At 48.0% G+C, this 22,430-nt stretch overlaps 1 protein-coding gene across 1 annotated transcript in view; it reads right to left on the reverse strand.

Annotated features, from left to right (window-relative positions):
- Nucleotides 1–17,192, reverse strand: part of TSPOAP1 (TSPO associated protein 1) — a 231,866-nt gene extending 214,674 nt beyond the window's left edge. Inside the window, exon 1 of the mRNA XM_077836656.1 lies at nucleotides 16,830–17,192. Within this exon, the coding sequence (XP_077692782.1) occupies nucleotides 16,830–17,192 (363 nt within the window). The remainder of the gene's footprint in view (nucleotides 1–16,829) is intronic.
- Between the last annotated feature and the right edge of the window lie 5,238 nt (nucleotides 17,193–22,430).

Here is a 22,430-nt window from a genome sequence, read left to right on the forward strand (position 1 = left end):
GAAACCCTTTACCCTTTAGTTCCTCTCCTTAGAGGTTGCCATCGGAGACAGACTCAGTGAAAATCCCACACAAAACAGTAGATCTCTTAGTAAAATAAGATTTTTTAAAAATAGAGAAAAGGGAGTGAAAACCAAAGCTGTGATTGATTTAACATGTCCCACTGAAAGGGAAAGGCAAAGTTTCCGCATGTCTAGAGAGCAAGACTAGCTCTCGTCCCTCCCTTCTAGTCTCTGCATCCTGTTGCCATGTCATAGAATCATAGAATCATAGAATATCAGGGTTGGAAGGGACCCCTGAAGGTCATCTAGTCCAACCCCCTGCTCGAAGCAGGACCAATTCCCAGTTAAATCATCCCAGCCAGGGCTTTGTCAAGCCTGACCTTAAAAACCTCTAAGGAAGGAGATTCTACCACCTCCCTAGGTAACGCATTCCAGTGTTTCACCACCCTCTTAGTGAAAAAGTTTTTCCTAATATCCAATCTAAACCTCCCCCACTGCAACTTGAGACCATTACTCCTCGTTCTGTCATCTGCTACCATTGAGAACAGTCTAGAGCCAACCTCTTTGGAACCCCCTTTCAGGTAGTTGAAAGCAGCTATCAAATCCCCCCTCATTCTTCTCTTCTGCAGGCTAAACAATCCCAGCTCCCTCAGCCTCTCCTCATAAGTCATGTGTTCTAGACCCCTAATCATTTTTGTTGCCCTTCGCTGGACTCTCTCCAATTTATCCACATCCTTCTTGTAGTGTGGGGTCCAAAACTGGACACAGTACTCCAGATGAGGCCTCACCAATGTCGAATAGAGGGGAACGATCACGTCCCTCGATCTGCTCGCTATGCCCCTACTTATACATCCCAAAATGCCATTGGCCTTCTTGGCAACAAGGGCACACTGCTGACTCATATCCAGCTTCTCGTCCACTGTCACCCCTAGGTCCTTTTCCGCAGAACTGCTGCCTAGCCATTCGGTCCCTAGTCTGTAGCGGTGCATTGGATTCTTCCATCCTAAGTGCAGGACCCTGCACTTATCCTTATTGAACCTCATCAGATTTCTTTTGGCCCAATCCTCCAATTTGTCTAGGTCCTTCTGTATCCTATCCCTCCCCTCCAGCGTATCTACCACTCCTCCCAGCTTAGTATCATCCGCAAATTTGCTGAGAGTGCAATCCACACCATCCTCCAGATCATTTATGAGGATATTGAACAAAACCGGCCCCAGGACTGACCCTTGGGGCACTCCACTTGATACCGGCTGCCAACTAGACATGGAGCCATTGATCACTACCTGTTGAGCCCGACAATCTAGCCAGCTTTCTACCCACCTTATAGTGCATTCATCCAGCCCATACTTCCTTAACTTGCTGACAAGAATACTGTGGGAGACCGTGTCAAAAGCTTTGCTAAAGTCAAGAAACAATACATCCACTGCTTTCCCTTCATCCACAGAACCAGTCATCTCATCATAAAAGGCGATTAGATTAGTCAGGCATGACCTTCCCTTGGTGAATCCATGCTGGCTGTTCCTGATCACTTTCCTCTCATGCAAGTACTTCAAGATTGATTCTTTGAGGACCTGCTCCATGATTTTTCCAGGGACTGAGGTGAGGCTGACTGGCCTGTAGTTCCCAGGATCCTCCTTCTTCCCTTTTTTAAAGATTGGCACTACATTAGCCTTTTTCCAGTCATCCGGGACTTCCCCGGTTCGCCACGAGTTTTCAAAGATAATGGCCAATGGCTCTGCAATCACAGCTGCCAATTCCTTCAGCACTCTCGGATGCAACTCGTCCGGCCCCATGGACTTGTGCACGTCTAGCTTTTCTAAATAGTCCCTAACCACCTCTATCTCCACAGAGGGCTGGCCATCTCTTCCCCATTTTGTGATGCCCAGCGCAGCAGTCTGGGAGCTGACCTTGTTAGTGAAAACAGAGGCAAAAAAAGCATTGAGTACATTAGCTTTTTCCACATCCTCTGTCACTAGGTTGCCTCCCTCATTCAGTAAGGGGCCCACACTTTCCTTGGCTTTCTTCTTGTTGCCAACATACCTGAAAAAACCCTTCTTGTTACTCTTGACATCTCTCGCTAGCTGCAGCTCCAGGTGCGATTTGGCCCTCCTGATTTCATTCCTACATGCCCGAGCAATATTTTTATACTCTTCCCTGGAGAGAAATGATTCATCCCTCTGCACCTGCTTATCAAAGCCTCTGTCTTTGGGTTCATTACTGTGCCCTACTTGGGTCACCTTTCCCCACAACCTGCGTAAAACCATTCAAGGGAAGGCACTCCCATGCCTCCCACACCAGGAGCAATAGGTATTGGGTCACTCCAAGTCTTGGCCCAATCATCAGAACAGTTGTTTCCTGATGGCTTCCCCATCTGGCTGCACAGAGATGTTGGTTTGTAACTCCAGCTGGATTTTTTCCTAAACACGAAACCCATCTCACTTAGTTATAAAATAGAAATGATGAATGAGGCCCTGGCCCATGAAGCAAGGGCTCTTGATCCTGCACTGCAGGTCTTGGGCAGGACAGCATGCTCTGCTGCTACCCAACTAATGGCCAAATATGGCAAAACGTCTTCATTTCTTCATTTCCCCCCTTTTAAAATATGTAGGAAATTCCACTGAAAAAGGCCTCAACATTAAAAGACCACTGAGTGCAAAGGGAAGCACTCAGAGCCTGGCAATGGTGACATTAAGGTACCTTCACAGTCTTAACCGTTCCTCTGAAGCCAGCCTGGCCTACTGTCTGATGTGGATGGGACAGTCCAGTACTTTCAGCCTATAGCCTGGGTCTCCTAGTCTCTAAGTAACTAGGACTAAGCATGTGTTCTTGTTTCTTCCCACAGTGCCATGACTACTAGGAGCTGCTGCTGTGGAAACCAGTGTTTCTCCCTGATGTTCTTCACTGTTCTCTTGGCCTCTTCCCCTCTGTCTCCAGAATGACTCTCTGTAGATCCAGAAGCTGACACCACCCTACCTGCCCTCCCCCTTTGGAACTGGGAGCAATTTCAAATGCCTCAGAGAAGCAGGTGAGGGGAGAGAGGAAGAGAAGAATCCAGGCAGCAAGTTCCTGGAAGAGGGAAACCTCAGGAAGGAGATCTGACACACAAGGAAGCCAGAGAGACACTTCAAGTCCCACCACTTGCCTTAATCATCGCTTTCTACCTGGTGCTCAGGATTCAAGTGCAAAGAGTGTCACGGACAGCAGCTGTTACTGGGTTGGAGACAATGCTTAATTCACGCCAGCATTGAGCCCCGGCACCTCTGGGCCTGGCAGTTCCTAGCCCTGGCACTTCTGGGCCTGGCAGTTCATGGCCCTGGCACCTCTGGGCTTGGCAGTTCCTAGCCCTGGCACCTCTGGGCCTGGCAGTTCCTAGCCCTGGCACCTCTGGGCCTGGCAGTTCCTGGCCCTGGCACCTCTGGGCCTGGCAGTTCATGGCCCTGGCACCTCTGGGCCTGGCAGTTCCTAGCCCTGGCACCTCTGGGCCTGGCAGTTCATGGCCCTGGCACCTCTGGCCCTGGCAGTTCTTGGCCCTGGCACCTCTGGGCTTGGCAGTTCCTAGCCCTGGCACCTCTGGGCCTGGCAGTTCTTGGCCGTGGCACCTCTGGGCTTGCTGCATCCGTTATGAACGTAAAAAAAAAATGGTTTGAGCCCAAGCACCTAATAGCTTGATCCCCGGCACCTCTTTCATTACAAATTAAGCACTGGCTGGAGGCAGACGGCCCGGATGCAGGTTGGGCAGCTCCCTCACTTTTCGTTGATCAAGATTTCTCTGGGGCTAGGCCTCTGTATTTTGTTGGTGTTGGTCTGGCTCACTTGGCAACGCTACCAGTAACCAGCAGCTCCTCAAAGCAGGAATACAGATTCTGGATTCTGGATCAAGGCTGGGCACCTCCCATGATCGGAGGCTTGCTGAGACTCTCACCCAGCTGATCAGCCAAAGGAAGAGCCTTGTACCACCAGGGACGCTTAGAAATCTCTTGTGTCAGGTGTAAAGAGGGATCCTTGTGAAAGGTCAATAGACACAAGCGTATCCCTGGTCACAGTTGCAGCCTTGCGTTTCTGGTACCTACCATCAGTTGGGTGACCCCTTGTGGAACCTGGTGGGTGTAACACTGCCCTGCATTTCGACAGTAGAAACAGGTGAGCTGGCGAGAAATGGGACAGGCAGGAAGTAAGCTGCCAGTGGCAGCTGAGGAGGAAAATGTCCTCTCCAATCAGCAAACGGAATAAAAGTGAAAGCTCCTTTCCAGGGTGTCAGGGTAACTCCAGCCACTGCCCTTCCCAGTGGGAGGCAGGGCCATCCTTAGGTTTTACGGGGCCCTACTATGAAACTGGTGCCCCCATGCCCGACGGCAGCCCGGGCTCGCATGTGTATTTTAGAGAAGGGTGGCCTTTTGAAGGATTTATTTAAAAAATGATATGTCTGAAGATCCAAGCATTTAAGACTAAAGATGAATACTCAGCTTGTGCATCTAAAAATCTTTGCAAGGATTTCTTAGAGACGTGATTTTATAATCTTCAGCAACACACTAATGAAATAACTTTAAACTAAAGGTCCTGTAGACTAACAAATTTTAAACTAAGGTCCTGTAGACTAACATGTTCTGAGTAATTATTACAGTGATGCACAACTGGTTTTGTCAGTAAATTCAGAAACTGACAGTATATACCTGGGGGTTGGTAAATGCCAGTTAAATGGCTTCATTACCACTTGAATGGCTCTCTAACAGTTTCAGTGTTGTGCTAATAGGTCTAGCAGGTTGGAGGCTTTTTCACTTTTAAGTACTACATCCCCTGTCCTCCCTTACAGACAGCCCACCAACCTGAAGCAAATACTCACCAGCACCCACACACCACACAACAAAAACACTAACTCAGGAACCTATCCTTGCAACAAAGCCCGTTGCCAACTGTGTCCACATATCTATTCAAGGGACACCATCATAGGGCCTAATCACATCAGCCACACTATCAGAGGCTCGTTCACCTGCACATCTACCAATGTGATATATGCCATCGTGTGCCAGCAATGCCCCTCTGCCATGTACATTGGTCAAACCGGACAGTCTCTACGTAAAAGAATAAATGGACACAAATCAGACGTCAAGAATTATAACATTCAAAAACCAGTCAGAGAACACTTCAATCTCTTTGGTCACTCGATTACAGCCCTAAAAGTCACAATATTACAACAAAAAAACTTCAAAAACCAACTCCAGTGAGAGACTGCTGAATTGGAATTAATTTGCAAACTGGACACCATTAAATTAGGCTTGAATAAAGACTGGGAGTGGATGTGTCATTACACAAAGTAAAACTATTTCCCCATGCTTATTTTCCCCCCCTACTGTTACTCTCACCTTCTTGTCAACTGTTGGAAATGGGCCATCCTGATTATCACCACAAAATGTTTTTTTCTCCTGCTGATAATAGCCCACCTTAACTGATCACTCTCCTTATAGTGTGTATGGCAACACCCATTGTTTATGTTCTCTGTGTGTATACATCTTCCCACTGTATTTTCCACTGCATGCATCCGATGAAGTGGGTTTTAGCTCACGAAAGCTTATGCTCAAATAAATTTGTTAGTCTTCAAGGTGCCACAAGTACTCCTCGTTCTTTTTGCGGATACAGACTAACACGGCTGCTACTCTGAAACCTCTGGAGGAAGACTCACCAGGCTGCGACAGCCAGCTGTGGTGGGAGCCTGCAGGAAGGGTCAGAACAGGAATAGGAAGAGGTGACAGGGTGGACACTAAGACCCAGCGGTGCCCCAAATTTTCAAGTGCCCTACGCAGCTGCTAAGGACGGCCCTGTTGGGAGCATTCTAGCACCATTCTAGACGAGCACTCACCACCACTTTGCAGCGCACTGGGTGGGGCTCTTTCCAGCTATAGAACTGCAGGGCTGAGAGAGCCCAGACATATTCGGGATGGGTCTGCCCCGGCCTCTTCTCCAGAGGATGTGTGTGCCCTGCCAAGATAGGAAGGACTGTATAGATTTCAGGCTACACTTATTAAATATTCATTACTAGGATGAAATGGCTTTTATTTTATTACACACTCCATTGTTTACCACAAACAATAATGCAGCCTCGTTCCAGGCCATGCTAATATTCCTAGGTGTTTATGGCATGAAATGCAATCCAGACTAAGCTTTTCAAAGGAACCGAAGAGAATTAGGCAGCCAGAACCTCCTTGAGGCGCCTATGAAGATCCCTACCTCGTAAAGGAATTAAGATGGGATTTTCAATCTGCCTATGAGAGTTAGGAGCATACATCTCAAGTTCACCCTTAGTCTCAGAGTTTGACAGCGAAGTAAACAGTCAGCAGGGGCAGGGGAAAGAAGCAGTGCAGTGATGCAGCTCAATGTGTTCTAGGCCAGGGAAATTCCAGGGTGATCACCAACAGTTCAGGAACACAACCTCTCAGCCTTTGCTTCTAAAACCATTGCAAACCTGTGTAAAATACTAACCATTATACAAAAGTTACACACTGCAAACTCTCTACAGCCCTCTAAGCAAATTAAAACATCACAATCATTCTGCAGAAGAGCTGGCCCAGCCATGCAGGGAACAAAAACGAAAACTTCCTTTAGCAATTCAGTGTATCCCGAAAAGGAGCACAGGCCTTTTCCGCTTGTCACAAAAGCAAGGGTGCAGGTACTCCGCCAACTCTGCAGCAAACACGACCAAAAATAAAATATCTGATTTAGGCATTAAAAAAATCTCAGTTAAAGAAACATTTGCAAAATGTTGCCCAGCAAAAGCTAAAAGGATCAGTAAAAATATAAGAAGCCTATTAGAGCAAGAAATGGGTCATAAAATATAGTTTAACTATAGCCAAAAACCAAAAAGCCCACAAAATTTCCAAAGTAATTTTAAAATCCCAACAAAACAATTTTAAAAAGCCATTTGTGGAGTGTTAGCTCAAAATCTGCAAAGGATCCCAGTACCCCATCTTAGTCCCTGCTCCTGCCATGTGAAACAGCTGGGCAGAGCCCTGCAACCATATTGAGTCCCAGTAACCTCAGCCATGCTCCAGGTCTCTGTCCACACGCTTCACATTGTAGGAGCAGGTCCTTCCAGCTGGTATTCCTGTGTCTGTCCCTTATACGCTGATACGAACAAACCTAGCCAACAAACAGAAAGGTGACAGTGAAATAAAGGATCATCGTAACGGTGTTTAAAACCCCACAAAGTTCAATCAGATTTCAAACAATAGAGTAAACAGAACAAAAAAGCTAAACAATATGCGAATGAATCTGGCATGTTGTGAAACTTTCAAGAACACTGCATGGTGCCTTCAAACACCAATTGTTAGAACTGGTTAAAAATGGGAGGCTTTTTCTGCAGAAAATTTTGATTGTCAGAAACTGAACAATTTGATTCAGAACTCCCAGCGTCATGGGTACTGGGAGCTACAGTTGGGGGTGGCTAATGCTGCCATTCTCTTATAAGGCTGCTGATGCAACCCAGATTCAGATCCCTTGTGCATATGGAGCCCTAGCACAGTGCACCGGTCACAAGCACCTTCTAGCTAACTGACCAGGTCACACTCACCACAGAAGAGAGGAAGGTCCAGCTCTGTTCAGCCGAATCAACAGGGGGAATTTCAGTAAAACCTACACTGACATTTAGCCAAGACAATGGGGTTTACATTCCTACTTCTGCAAAAAGCAACACGAGCTCTTCTTATTCACATTTGGTCACAGGAAACATCACCTCCAGCAGCCTCCTTAGCACACGCTGCTTTGCTGGCACAGTAAAGATGCAAAGGCCCCTTGGGGAGCTGACAGAGGCAGACTGCTTTGCCCTCTTCTACAGATCAATGGGCCCTTTCCCAAGAGGGACAGCAAGGCAACCTGATAGCCCCTTCCACACTGGCCTCGCCATTCTCAGCATCAGCTAGGCTGGTTCAGAGTCCAGGTAAAGGACTGAGGAGTTAATGTGCCCCCATAACTGAGAGGGAGAGACAAAAAGGGAGGATTAAATGTGTGAACAAGGAGATAGGGACATCTCACCCAGAACCATGACCAATTCCAATTCACTGACATTGGAGCAATTCCTCTCCACCCAGACACTTGAACAGCAAATCCACAAGAAAAAGTCCTAGCAGTCAGGCAAAAAGACAATGACACAGAAACACCTCAAGGTTGCTGTCAAAGTCAGATCAGAACTGCACACCGTATTCTCTAAAGTGTCATCTTATGTGCTTCTTCATCTCTCATAAACTGACCCAAATAGAACAATTTCCAGAGGTGACCTGAGAATCCTGAGCAGTTTTCTTTCTCCACAGGGCAAGCCTGCTGTCATCCGGTGCTGAGACAGAGAGTACTTTGAACACTCTTTCCAACTGCTGATTACCAGCCGAACACACACAGGTGTAACAAGTTTTCCCTAACCCCCAAACACAAGCAGGCCTCTCTACTTGGGTGAGCTCCTCATGGGACTTTACACAGTATATTATGCTGCTTCTGACAGGAAGCAAGATGCCTGGACTGTTTACAATCTAGCTCCAACACCAGATCTTACTCAACAAGAAACTACTGACAGTGACCATTACAATCCGATAACTTCCTACTTAGCTATTCAATAGGTTTTGTTTCTGTGTCTGTTTTAATAAGAAGCACTAGAAAACTCCATTGCAAAGCCAAACACTCAAAAGTTAGGAAATGCCAGTATTAACATTGCCTGTGCAATCTTAATTCCACTCCTTTGTGTGTATCCATTAGGAGAAAGTTTGATCACAGACAGTTTTTTCCCAACAGTTCCTCTGTCTCATTCAGTGCAGAGTTGGAAGGTGTGTAATGAAAGGCTGAAGTCTGCTTTGGTCAAGGCTGGTCTTATGCTTTAGGCAGTGGAAAAATGCCACAGATCTCCCATGTGATGCTGGACAAGTCACTTAGCTAGGAGAAAAGCGAACCCAGTTGAGACTGTTTCATTTAGAGAAGGGAAGATTAAAACGTGATGAGAGGAGTAAAGCATTTAAATGACCTCAGGATTATTACAGTAAACACTATAGTTAAGCTTGCCAAACAATTTCCCTTACAATAGCCACTTTTCACATTTTTTATACCTCTTGGAAACTCCTTCTGCACTGAAATTTTACATGCTTGGTTTCTGTCGCAAGGTGTTTTTTGTTTTGGTTTGGTTTGCTTTGGGGGTTTTTTGTAAAATTTGAGCAAAATCTATCCAGTTTTTGAGTTATCAGTAAGCGAAAAAAATAGTTTTCCCATTTTAAAACATTGTTCCAATAGGTTTTTCCAGGACCAAAGGGCAGAAACAGCTGGGCCTTTAAATCTGAGATTAATCCTGGACATATTAGTGAATATCTAGTATGTGTTTTACTGCACTTTCAAGCACTCATTGTACAGTGATCAGTAATGAATGTCTGAAAATCCAGCTGGGTGTCTAAGCAGTAATGTATGCCACTAAGGCACCAATCCTGCAAAAGAATTATGCAGAGTTTTGTGAGTAGTTCCACGGGCTGGGGTGGCACAGGCTAGCCGCCCGGGTACAATCCCACCTGACCCCACAAGCTGCCACCATGGCCACTCTGCTATTTTTAGCGCCCTAGCTTGAGCAGAGCTAGCACGAGTCTGTCTACCACACCGGAAATCACCCTCCCAGGGGCAGCGTGTGAAGTTAAATATGTATATAAGTCTTTGTGGGATCAGAGTCTTAGGTTTAAGCTATCGTGTGAACTCTGGATATGATGCACGTGTGTCCTGCTAAACCAATTTAACAGGGAAATTACTAGTGCACTGAAGCCAAGACCTGCCACAGTGAAGATTCCTACATTAATGCTAAATTTGGCATGTTGCACATATAAGGTGAAATCCCAGCTCCAAAGAGTCAATGGGAATTTTGTGGTTGACTTCAATGGATTTCACCCACTGAATATTTTCTATTCCTGGTTTACCCTGATAAATGTGCGGTTGAGTGTAGAGATACATTTTTAATGATTTTATTTTTATTGCATTCAAGATAAATATTAAGAGGAAGCATTACAAGAAAATCAGAGTACTGAATGGCATATCAGGTAACAAGGGGAAAGGGCTGCTAAAATGCTCAGTCAATAGGAGCATGTCTTACAAATTAAAAACACTTAGGAATTAAAAATTCTAGATAATTCTTAAATGACATCCTCACTTTTTCTTCAGATTGCATTTGTACGTAATATAAATGGAACGTATGATCATACACTGGCCCTTTCCTGTGTCAAAATGTAAAGACAAAGAGAGAGACAACAGAAGCTAAAAACATAAAGTAGTAGTCTTGTATGTTGGCTCTGCTTTATCCAGAGATTGGCCATAATTATCGTTGAATCAGCTAAATATCTGGCTTATTATATCCTTTTTTAAAATTTCTTTCTGTTTTATTTTTGAAAAATTAATCCAGAATAAATATAGATAATAAACTTTTCTTCACCTCCATCTAATCTTCATTATAAACCTATTTGCTGGTAGGTTTCAGAGTAGCAGCCCTGTTAGTCTGTATTCCCAAAAAGAAAAGGAGTCCTTGTGGCACCTTAGAGACTAACCAATTTATCTGAGCATGAGCTTTCATGAGCTACAGCTCATTTATCTTGGGCAATGGATTGATTGACTTGAGGTGTCCCCTGAGCCATGGTATCAAATCCCTGGCCTTCGGGCTCTGTCCAGCTCACTTGATGCATTTATATGGCCTGCTTCGTATACTTAGAAGCTCAGGTTTCATTTTAAAACAGCAGGTAACTCTCTAGTCTTCCTGGCTACAAAGAATGTCTTCCCAGAGCAAACCAAGCGTAACCAGCACAGTGACACTCCCTTAGGGTATGTTTACACTTAAAACGCTACAGTGGCCTAGCTACACTGCTGTAGCGCTTCAGTGTAGACACCCACTGCAGTGACGGCAGGGGCTCCCCTGTTGCTGTAGTTAATCCACCTCCCCGAGAGGTGGTATCTAGGTTGAAGGAATAATTTTTCCAACCTAGCACTGCCTACATAGGGGGTTAGGTTGACACAGCTGTGTAGTTTTCACATCCCAGAGAGATGGAGCTAGGCCGATGTCAGTTTCCAGTGTAGACCAGCCCTGAGTCTGCGAACAGCCTGCAACGGTGACTCTGAGAGAGCTGATCTCCCAACCCCCTTTAATCTCACTGGAGTGTGAACTCTAGGCTCTGATGACATTTGAATGTAACTATTAACCATTGAATTGTTAGCGGACGTAATGGGGAAGGAGGTGGGAGTGAGACTGAGGCCAGGTCTACGCTACTGCTTTGAGCAGGGGCTTGGACTAGATGACCTCCTGAGGGCCCTTCCAGCCGTAATTTTCTATGAGTCTCTCTCAGGGCTGCACAATGTAGTTATACAGACCTAACCCATGTGTAGACAGCGCTGTGTTGGTGGGAGAGCTTCTCCCGTCGACGGAGATGCCACCTGTCATGAAGGTGGATTGTCTATGCCAAGAGGGGAATCTCTCCAGCCCGCCTAGGAGCATCTTCACATAAGCGCTACAGTTATGCAGCTGCACCAGTGCGGCACTTTAAGTGTAGACCCGCCCTCGTGGCATGGAGGCATTGGGCGTTACTGCGAGGAAGGGAATGGAGTGGGAAGACTCGAGGAGAGTGCTGGCAATAAGAGGCTTCAAAGGGGTGTTAAAGTAATCTCTGCCACTGATTACCTGAAAGGGAACATTAAGAATTTTATGATCTCAGGTTCAGGGTACACAACTTGGGCAAGGCACATGGGAGTGTCTCTCAAGGGAGAATAGGCATTTATCTGGGTTAGGCCACCAGACAAATATTACATCTAATCAGTTCTTCCTCAGTTGTGGGGATATTTTTTAGTGCCCACATGTAGGAAGTGTCTAGCATTTAGGTACATATGGAAATCTGTAGAAAGTAGATTAGATTAGTTTTGAGCTGTTCAAAATTCAGTGGTGTTGTATCTTGGACATAGGTGACATTGACAGTCCTTTAGTAGGTCATCTTTTAAAATGAGCAGCCTCTTGTTCTGGAGGAGAGTCTGGCCCAAAGGAAGCACATGTATCTAGGACAACACTGAGAATTTGGCACTAGACCAGTGGTTCCCAAACTGGGGTTCGCGAACTCCTGGGAGTTCGCAGAACATTACAGGGGGTTCGCCAGAAAAATTTCACTAATGGCGGCCAGAGGACCCTGGGCTTTGGAGGCAGCACGTGGGACCCAGTTGCAGGGCAGACCGCCCGAGCCCCAGGGAGAGCGGGGCAGGGCAGTTGGGGCTGGCAGCCCAAGCCCCGGCGATCTGCGGGACCTGCAGCCTGACCTCAGTGGGGCTCAGTTGACCGGGGCGATCAACGGGGTCCAGCAGCAGGAGCCCCATGGGTTGCGAAGTGTGGAGGAAATTAAAACTTAAATCCCTGGAAATATTCATGTTTAGGAGGGGGTTCACAAGATTTCACAATTTAGTGAAAGGGGTTCGCGGGCTGTTAAATTTGGGAACCATGGCACTAGACCAATGTACGTGGTAACCTTTCTCCATATTGGCAGAGTGGGTCCTATTGGAGGATGTTGTCAGATCTCCTGAGGAATCTGCTCCATAAATCAGGTTGGCAGGAAGAGCAGCCGGCTGCCATGTCAGAGTGCTGTTATGTACGGCTGTTATTCTGAGTTTTAGTACAATGTAATCAGTGCCGAACACAGAACTACAGATGCCCTGCGGTAGTATCCGCACTTGGGGAGGGTAACATACCTGTTCCTGTTTCTGTCGCTGGAGCCTCAGCAAGCTAATTCTTGGTCTCAGGTGTTCCTCTTTATTCTGTTGACTCAGTCAAACATCCATGGGTGTGATTTCCTAAAGCACTCAGCTTGGGCCCAACTCTGAGTGCTAGTGAAAATCCTCCCAGAGGTTGGTACGTTATTCCACGTCAGGTCTTGAAGTGAGGGTTAGTAACTAGGGAGCAGATCTGGCATTGTTAGTTCAGTTAAAACAGGGGTATTGGTCCCACAGGACCTGAGGGGAACCTCCACTTTGCAATTAACTCAAGAGCCTTGCTGGCTGGGTGCACAGGAGAATCGCCTCTGACTGGACCTGGTCATATTTGCTCAAGAGCTACCTCCAGCGCTGAAGGCCTGTGAGAGACACATCTGGAATGGAAGTATGTATTTCACCAATCTCAAACAGGATGTTATCTGTCAAGAGAACAATGTTATGTTCTTTATCATGGACTGTGTTGCCCTAAATCTCTGGAGAATCTCTGATGGCTATTGCAAGTAGTTAAAGAGAAACAGGGGATGAAGTAGGTCCTTCCCTTGCACGGCTCCTTAGAAATAAAGGCTCTGATTCAAAGTTCAAAAAAAGGGTTTCATGTGGAGAACTGCAAAAGGGTTGTAAACTGGTGTCCAAAATTACGCCTCCGGTACTATAAAAAGATAGTCCCAAAGAACCTCATAAAATGTCTCATCAGCGTGGGTGGATAATGACAGAGCTACAGAGAGAGGTTTGCTGATATCTTATTGCCTAGATTAATGATATTGCTCCCAGTATGTACAATCTTCTGGCCTTTTATCTTTTGTCAGGAGTGTGGGTATACTGGTTTTCTAACATGAATTGGGCAATTTTCCCTCTTTAAGGAAGTTATAGAACTTTTGAAGTACTTGAGACACTAAAAACTCCTGAACAAATGTATACAACTCACTGCTAAAGCCATCTGGTGCTGGAGACTTGCCATTTGGAAAGTCTTTTACAGCATTTTCAAATTCATCTGTTGATATGTCTGCTTCAAATCGTACCTTTTTATGTTTCGATATTCAGTAATTGCAGGATTTTAGGAGACCTTAAGTGTGAATAGAATTTTCGGTAGAATTTTTAAACGTCCAGTGATGTGGGCTGTCCAGACTGAGAGGCCTTGGGTCTGATTTCACAGCTTTGCTGAGTACCTGCCGCTCCCATTGACCTCAGCTGAAGTTGTGAGTGCTCAGCACATCAGATAATCAGGTGTGAGGTGTTTCAGGCTGGCATCCAGAAAATAAGCAATGCACGCTAGTGGCCAGGCCCACCCCCACCAAGCACAGAAGCCATGCCAGTCACAACTGGTACCCAAACGGTAAGGGTTTCAGAACAGAATCAACTTCTGCACTCCCCCAGCAACAAAACACCCCGGGGTGCATTACTGGGCCAGGCACTCTGATGGTGGACACCCTGCTCTGCAGGAGCACTTGTTTGGTTTGCAGAAGGCACTGGTTACTGCTGGTGACAGCAGCCCTGTTAGAGGGCAAACAACTTCTATTCCCAGAACAAATGCAGCATACACACAACCGCATTATAAGCTTCACCTCACCACGCCCACCCACAGGCCCCAGCCGCGACCTGGAAAAACCAGCCCTCAGACAAGAGGGTAGCATCCTGTCTCTGCCCATTCACCCTCCACTAGCATGATTCTATGACACGAACACCTGCCTGCTAGGAACTGGATTGAGAGACCACACTTCCCATAGGCCAATCAAGTATCAGTATCTGTTATCGCTTGATACTGAATTACGCTCCTGTGACCAAGGATGTTAAGTTGAGACGGCCATCGGGGCGCAATCCAGGGCTCACTTGATAAGCTTTAACCATCTTGTGTTTGACACCAGGATGAAATGTTTAACTCTTTCCCAGTGGGAGACACGCTAACTGCTGGAGCTCTGACTCACTGCACAGCAGCAGCGCTCACCTCCACTGACAACCAGGGACAGAAGAGGCAACTCCCAGAATGAGAGGTGTGCATGAGAGGAGGAGAGCACTGGGCATCAAAGGGGTCACCCAGCCAAGTGTCTGCAGGATACCTAGGGGGGTACCCAGGCAAGCAGAAACGTACAAGGCTGGGAGGGTTCAGGATTGTATTTATGCAATAACTGCTATCACTCAACCTCCTCAGCAGCTAAGAGCACGAGCCACTACGGCTTGAGCTAATGGAACAAGTCCCCTGCTAGGAGCCAGAGCAGAGTCAGAGCCTCTATAAAGCAAGCACAGAGATGGACATGTGACACACTGAACAGTGGATTACCCACAGCAACATCAGTACTAGTCAGCTCCTCCCCACACACAGCCCTGCACCCTCACTGCCCCTCTCTCCTTCCAGCCCAGGCTCCAGGACCCTGCGAGGTGGGAGGGTCACAGAGCCTGGGCTCCAGCCCGAGCCCAGAAGTCTACACAGTCATGAAACAGCCCCGCAGCCCAAGCTCCACGAGCCCAAGTCGCCTAGCACAGGCCAGCCACAGGGTTTTCTTTGCTGTGTAGACACACCCCGTCTTACTGCAGGTAAACTCACCATGGTCAGTGATCTTACCTCACAGTAAACTGAAGCTCCTGCTCTTCTCCATGTGTCACCTCAAGATAGTCCACGGTAAAAAACGCATCTCTTTTAGTTGTGAAGACAAGGTCTCCAATATCTTATCAGGGAGTCAGGAAATTTGCATTTGTCAGATCAGGGGCTAATGAGGTACAACAGCACACCAGAGGTGCTGAACTCCAGTGAGCACAGCAGCTAGGCTTCCAGCAGCAGCTTCCAAATGCCCTTTCTCCCCCTTCTGAGAATACATCTGCAGCATGAACTGGGATTGTGATTCCCAGCCCATGTTATCACACTCACACTATCTCTCCTTGAGCTAATGGACTAAAACCAGTAGCATAGCTGGGATAGCATGCACAGCAGAGAGCAGTAGCATGGGCAAGCCTTGACGAGTACAAGCCCGCCTCCACCCCACGGGTACCGTGCTGCACTCGTTACACTATAATTTTGAGTGTGACTCCCTAACAAAGTGAACTTTTCAAGTGTTTGCATTAAACAGGGCGTTCAAAAAAACCAAACGAGTTCAAAGTATCTAAACTAAAGCCACGTCCCTTCGCACTTAATTAGTTTTCACTTTTAGTTTCTCTAATGTGCCAAACCTGCCACTTCGCCATAGAGTTTTCTAGGAATACAGGGTAGACATGTCCTAAATATCTATTGTAAAAAACCCAACCCCTTTTCAGGCCTTCTCTGTCTATCACTGTAATAATGGGCCCAGACTCTATTTTTCCCCTTTTCAGAAAGCCTGGCTGGGCCATTCCTGTGTCCCACATGCTGTCATTGGTGGGGTTCTCACAGTAATTCCTGGATTCCCCAAGAGGACATGGAGGGAGTGTGACACATCCTGGGGAGGAGGGAACTTACAAACCGTGGAACGCTGTTGCCCTGTCCCTAGGGAGATGCTGGGTGGAGTTAAGCACTGGACTGGCTGAATGATCCCTGGGGTTCTCTGCAAACTGTGGTGCCCGTGTCTGGGACCAGCAGACCCACACCGTATCACCTCAGCAGATAAAGGATCTTATGGAAGAAGCTTCCAATTAATCCCATCATACTCTTCAGTCGCAAAGCCAGGAGCTCCCTCCATAGTGAGGAGAGGCTGCAGAGACAAAAAGATCTACCTTCCCCTTTGCACTGCACAGTGACTGCATCTGCTGAGAACCAGCACACTCCCACAGTCAGCAGCCCCAGGCAGCTCTCATCCAAGCTCCACAAAACATCCTCCAGCACTGGCCAAAGTACAGCCAGTTGGAGATCCCTGCAAAAGGGCAACTAGCTGGACAGGTGCCTTCACTCTCAGTCCTCCAAGCAACACAGTCATTCCTTGGGACTGACCTCAAGCCCACAGCAAAGCTTTGCCGAGCCATAGATGTGAGGGTTCAGTCACGGAGAGACAGTTACTGCCTGGGCCTCTCTCCACACCAAGTCAGCGTTGGTGTCTCATCTCACAAGCACCCCGGCCGAAACACCAGCGTGAATCTCTTCCTCTCACTGGAACGCATGCGGCAGTTCCCCACCTGAAAGCAAAGGGCCTTACCTTGGAGGAGCCATCTGCCGGGTCGTGTCTGAGCCCCTCCATTGCACACTGAGGCCTAACGCTCTCCAGGGCTTGCGCTGGTGCCTCCCATCGGCCTGGGGCCCACAGGGAGCTTGCCTGGGATTGCACCAGGACTGACCGTCCCTCTAGACCAGGCTGTGACACCCCAGGACTCAGTTCAAGAACCACCCCGTTGCCAATATCCCCCAAAGGGGCTCCACCTTCTTGCACATTTGCCACCAAGGGCGAGTCCTGACATACAAGCCCTTCAGGGACTACGCTGCTGTGCCATGCCGGGCAGCCCTGACATGGTGACAGCTGTATTAAGTCAGCATGTGGCTTCATTTCTTCCTGCTTCTCCATGTCTTTCTGTGGGGCAATGTGCTTCTCTCAAACACTGATCTCACCCTGTCTATGGCTAGGAATTTTTTGCAGCCACAAAGCTCTAGAGGACAGGATAAAAACCCTGAAGGCATCACAGCCTGAGCACCGGAGAGGATCCCAGGAACATCTTGGGCTGCATTTCTTCACTGCTGGGATAAAAGGAAATGGAAGAGTCTCTCTGCTAGGAAAGGGTTACCTTGCATCATCCTCATTGTAACCTGTCAAAGATTTTGCAGACTGAAAATCCACGGTGTGAGCTCCCCCTCCTTCCCATCATACAAAGACTGCTAAATGAACGGCAGAATATCAAGGTCTGTGTTCTCAGCTGCAGATCCTCAATGCACCGGCTCTGTCATCACTCAGCAGGGTCTCCGGTTCTCATTCCCAGAGCAAACAGCATCCAAGCAGGGCTGCTTATTTATTCAGGGTCTGATGCTCATCTGCAGCTCTGTGCTACGGAGGCCTTGTCCGATCTAGTGCTTGCCTCATACTCACACACACTGAAGCGATGACGTAAGTGGAGGGGCTGGTAAAGTTGTCAGCCCTTAACAGCTCCAAGGAATCCTTCCGTGCTGCTTGCTAGATTTTTCCAGTGCACGCTCCATTGCCAGCTGTGGAATCACTAAAATCACCAGCACAAATAGTGCAAAGTCATCAATATTAAGATGGGACTTGCACCTAGTAGGACTGTGTAGCTCCTGTGAGCCCTCCAATAGGAAGAGACTTCTGGTTTCCATGGAAATCATGCTGGAATGGTGTGTTTGCTGCCTATTGATTAGAGGTTAGGGTACTGCAATACAGAGCTGTCAGACAACATGCATTTCTAATCCACAGCTACCTCTGCTGAACCAAAATTGACAGCATGCACCCCAAATCCCTACTGGACTCAGAACCAAAGAACCCCTGTCATCTCAGTCTTTAATCACTTTCTAACTCTTTGGCTGAAGCAGCTCTGCATTGTGACAGCTACGTGTATGTTCTTGGGGGACAGGTGTGGGTTACCGCAACTGCAGTCCAACAATATAGAGACCTCAGCAGAACCAGCAGTCACAGTTCCACAACCCAGTCTGGTAGTCTGCATGAATGCGTCCAGGACACAGAGTCCTTAAAGAGATCACCCAGCAGGGAATGCACTGCATGAGAGCAGGAGTTACTCTGTTGTCAGTAAAATGCATTCCCAGATCAGCTCCCTCATGAACGGTTAGTTCCTACTGGAGGAAGCAGCACAGCTCTGCCTTCAGCTGCCCCTTCTGATAAAACTGATGAAACTGATGGCTCTAATCCTCTTGTCAGAGGGAAGATTCAGATGCTTCTCATCTTCCCCTCTGGCAAGCTAAAACTCCTGCCCACCCCATGTACTAATTATGGCAACCACAGAGCAGCACTAACCAATCCACCCTAAACCATTGTCTTCTACGCTAGCTACACAATTCACAAACAAAGACACGGGGTCTGCCTGAAATCCCCCTACATTAGGAAATTCAGAGGATGAAACCTGGAAAGCAGGGGTTCTGAAGAGAGAGCTGAGGGAATGCTGGACTGCAAATTAGACAGAAGCTTACAGTATAAGAAGGATGTGGAAAAATTGGAAAGAGTCCAGTGGAGGGCAACAAAAATGATTAGGGGACTGGAACACATGACTTATGAGGAGAGGCTGAGGGAACTGGGGATGTTTAGTCTGCGGAAGAGAAGAGTGAGTGAGGACCTAGACAAATTGGAGGATTGGGCCAAAAGAAATCTGATGAGGTTCAATAAGGATAAGTGCAGGGTCCTGCACTTAGGACGGAAGAATCCAATGCACCGCTACAGACTAGGGACCGAATGGCTAGGCAGCAGTTCTGCGGAAAAGGACCTAGGGGTGACAGTGGACGAGAAGCTGGATATGAGTCAGCAGTGTGCCCTTGTTGCCAAGGCCAATGGCATTTTGGGATGTATAAGTAGGGGCATAGCGAGCAGATCGAGGGACGTGATCGTCCCCCTCTATTCGACATTGGTGAGGCCTCATCTGGAGTACTGTGTCCAGTTTTGGGCCCCACACTACAAGAAGGATGTGGATAAATTGGAGAGAGTCCAGCGAAGGGCAACAAAAATGATTAGGGGTCTAGAACACATGACTTATGAGGAGAGGCTGAGGGAGCTGGGATTGTTTAGCCTGCAGAAGAGAAGAATGAGGGGGGATTTGATAGCTGCTTTCAACTACCTGAAAGGGGGTTCCAAAGAGGATGGCTCTAGACTGTTCTCAATGGTAGCAGATGACAGAACGAGGAGTAATGGCCTCAAGTTGCAGTGGGGGAGGTTTAGATTGGATATTAGGAAAAACTTTTTCACTAAGAGGGTGGTGAAACACTGGAATGCGTTGCCTAGGGTGGTGGTGGAATCTCCTTCCTTGGAAGTTTTTAAGGTCAGGCTTGACAAAGCCCTGGCTGGGATGATTTAACTGGGAATTGGTCCTGCTTCGAGCAGGGGGTTGGACTAGATGACCTTCAGGGGTCCCTTCCAACCCTGATATTCTATGATTCTATGATTCTATGATTCTATGATTTGATAGCTGCTTTCAACTACCTGAAAGGGGGTTCCAAAGAGGATGGAGCTCGGCTGTTCTCAGTGGTGGCAGATGACAGAACGAGGAGTAATGGTCTCAAGTCGCAGTGGGGGAGGTTTAGGTTGGATATTAGGAAAAACTTTTTCACTAGGAGGGTGGTGAAACACTGGAATGCGTTACCTAGTGAGGTGGTAGAATCTCCTTCCTAAGAAGTTTTTAAGGTCAAGCTTGACAAACCCCTGGCTGGGATGATTTAACTGGGGATTGGTCCTGCTGTGAGCAGGGGGTTGGACTAGATGACCTCCTGAGGTCCCTTCCAACCCTGATATTCTATGATTCTATGATAACACAGAAGTAAAATAGGCCACTGCAATTTTTGAGCACTTATTCAGAGACATTACATAGCAGAGCAGACAGCTCTTGTATCTATCTTGTCCACCTATGCATTTCAGATACAATTCAATTCAATGAAACTTTATGGGCAGGACAAAGTTATACAAATATTACCAAAGTGTAAGAAAAATGCCAGTCCCCTCGGGTCTCTGTCAGTCCCACGTCCGACTCCCCCAGGATGGCGTCACATGCTGCATTTAGCACTGACTCCCAGAGTCCAGTTGTGATGAGAAACCATTCCTGACTCAGTGGTAGATCACTCTGTAGTTTAGTTCCGTCTCTGCCGTCTCTCTCCATCTCCCAAGGTCACGAATCGTCTTTCCACCTCATTCCTTAACAAGGTGTCTTCTATGGCTCCTGATAGTTTGAGGAGATCTCTCCCTTGCCCTCTCTTGTACTTGGGACACTGGCGCGCAGGAGTCTGTCCTCTCCGCCTCTCCTGTGGCATGCTGGCAACACAGTCTCTCCCCTTCTCATTTGGACTGGGCTTTGTGTCCCCACTTTCCACCTGTAGCTTGTAGTCACTGTTCTGCATTTGGGGAGAGTCAGCCTTAACTTTGCACATCACTGTGGTAGGTTTCTACTAGGTGGATTGTTCTGTGCAGAGACCTGGAGCCCTCCAGTTCACTGATATTTTTGATCTGTTCTTCCCAATAGCTTTTTTGGCATTTTACATGCTGGTCTAGCATCTTGGGCACCCTTCAGTTTTGACTGTTTGCTTCTCTGCTTGGGCATGTTTGAAAATACAACTAGGCACCTCTCTGCATCTTCAGGTGCCTAAAGACCTTTGAACAACATGGCCCAAAGTCCCTGAAGGCCACATACCAGGAGCTGCTCTGAATGAGTCTATCAGCAAAGCTTCCAATGGCAGAGGAGTGAAACAGCCAATTGAATCCCATGATATGGCCCCACAGAGACACTACTTGCTATTATTATCATTATTATGGTAAGTGGGTTTCACAGGTTTCACCATACCCCTAGGGGCAGCTAATCATCAGGGGCCCTTACTCATGTGCAGTGGGTTTCAGCAGCCTGGGTTCTTAGCTGCCAGCTGGTGGTGCCTCCACCTGACTGTTTAAGGGAGTCAGGATCCCACCTTACCTCCCTATGTCATTTCAACGCTCCCTGACCCAGTACGTACCCCTGAGACTAGCCTGCTACCGTGTCATACACGCTTCTGACACCTCTGTAATGGATGAATCAGCAACAACTGTACACGTTATTTACAGGGGGAAATATAGAGGAAGCATAGAAAGGGAAGGGGAAGATGCATTTGGCGTGAGAAACACCCCAACTAGCATAACCCAGCGTGGATTTCCCTGGATTCACGAACCCCATTTACTCCACACCAGTGGGCTCAGGGATGTGGAGGAACCCAGGTACCCTGATGAGGCATTGCAGGCCCGAAGGTGCTTGGGTGTGACGAGGTGACGAGGGTGCCAATTCGCCCAGGGGGACGACCTCTCTGCAGCAGCAACAGGCGATTCAGTGGGAAAAATCCCCATGGAGTAGGGGGCCTCTTCAGTGTTTCTAAGATGAGTTGAGTATTAGGGGGGTAGCCGTGTTAGTCTGTATCCACAAAAACAACAAGGAGTCCGGTGGCATTTAAAGACTAACAGATTTATTTGAGCATAAGCTTTCGTGGGTAAAAACCCCACTTCTGCAGATGCATCTGAAGAAGTTGAGCACGAAAGCTTATGCTCAAATAAATCTGTTAGTCTTTAAAGTGCCACCGGACTCCTTGTTATCTTTAAGATGTGTTGCTCTCTCCCAGAATAGTTTGGCAAACCCCCTTTCAGGGTGAGATAGGCAACACCCCAGGCAGGAGGAGACAGTCAGGAGATTGCCCGCATTCCCCTCAGACAGGGAGAGACAGCCAGGGGGGGTCGCCCGCACTCCCCTCGGGCAGGGGAGACAGTCGGGGGATCGCCCGCACTCCCCTCGGGCAGGGGAGACAGTCGGGGGGTCGCCCGCACTCCCCTCGGGCAGGGGGAGACAGTCGGGGGGTTGCCCGCACTCCTCTCGGGCAGGGGGAGACAGTGGGGGGGTCGCCCGCACTCCCCTCGGGCAGGGGGAGACAGTCGGGGGGTCGCCCGCACTCCCCTCGGGCAGGGGGAGACAGTCGGGGGGTCGCCCGCACTCCTCTTGGGCAGGGGGAGACAGTGGGGGGGTCGCCCGCACTCCCCTCGGGCAGGGGGAGACAGTCGGGGGGTTGCCCGCACTCCTCTCGGGCAGGGGGAGACAGTGGGGGGGTCGCCCGCACTCCCCTCGGGCAGGGGGAG

This window comes from Eretmochelys imbricata, chromosome 17, assembly GCF_965152235.1.
Source record: "Eretmochelys imbricata isolate rEreImb1 chromosome 17, rEreImb1.hap1, whole genome shotgun sequence".
NCBI lineage: Eukaryota > Metazoa > Chordata > Testudines > Cheloniidae > Eretmochelys > Eretmochelys imbricata.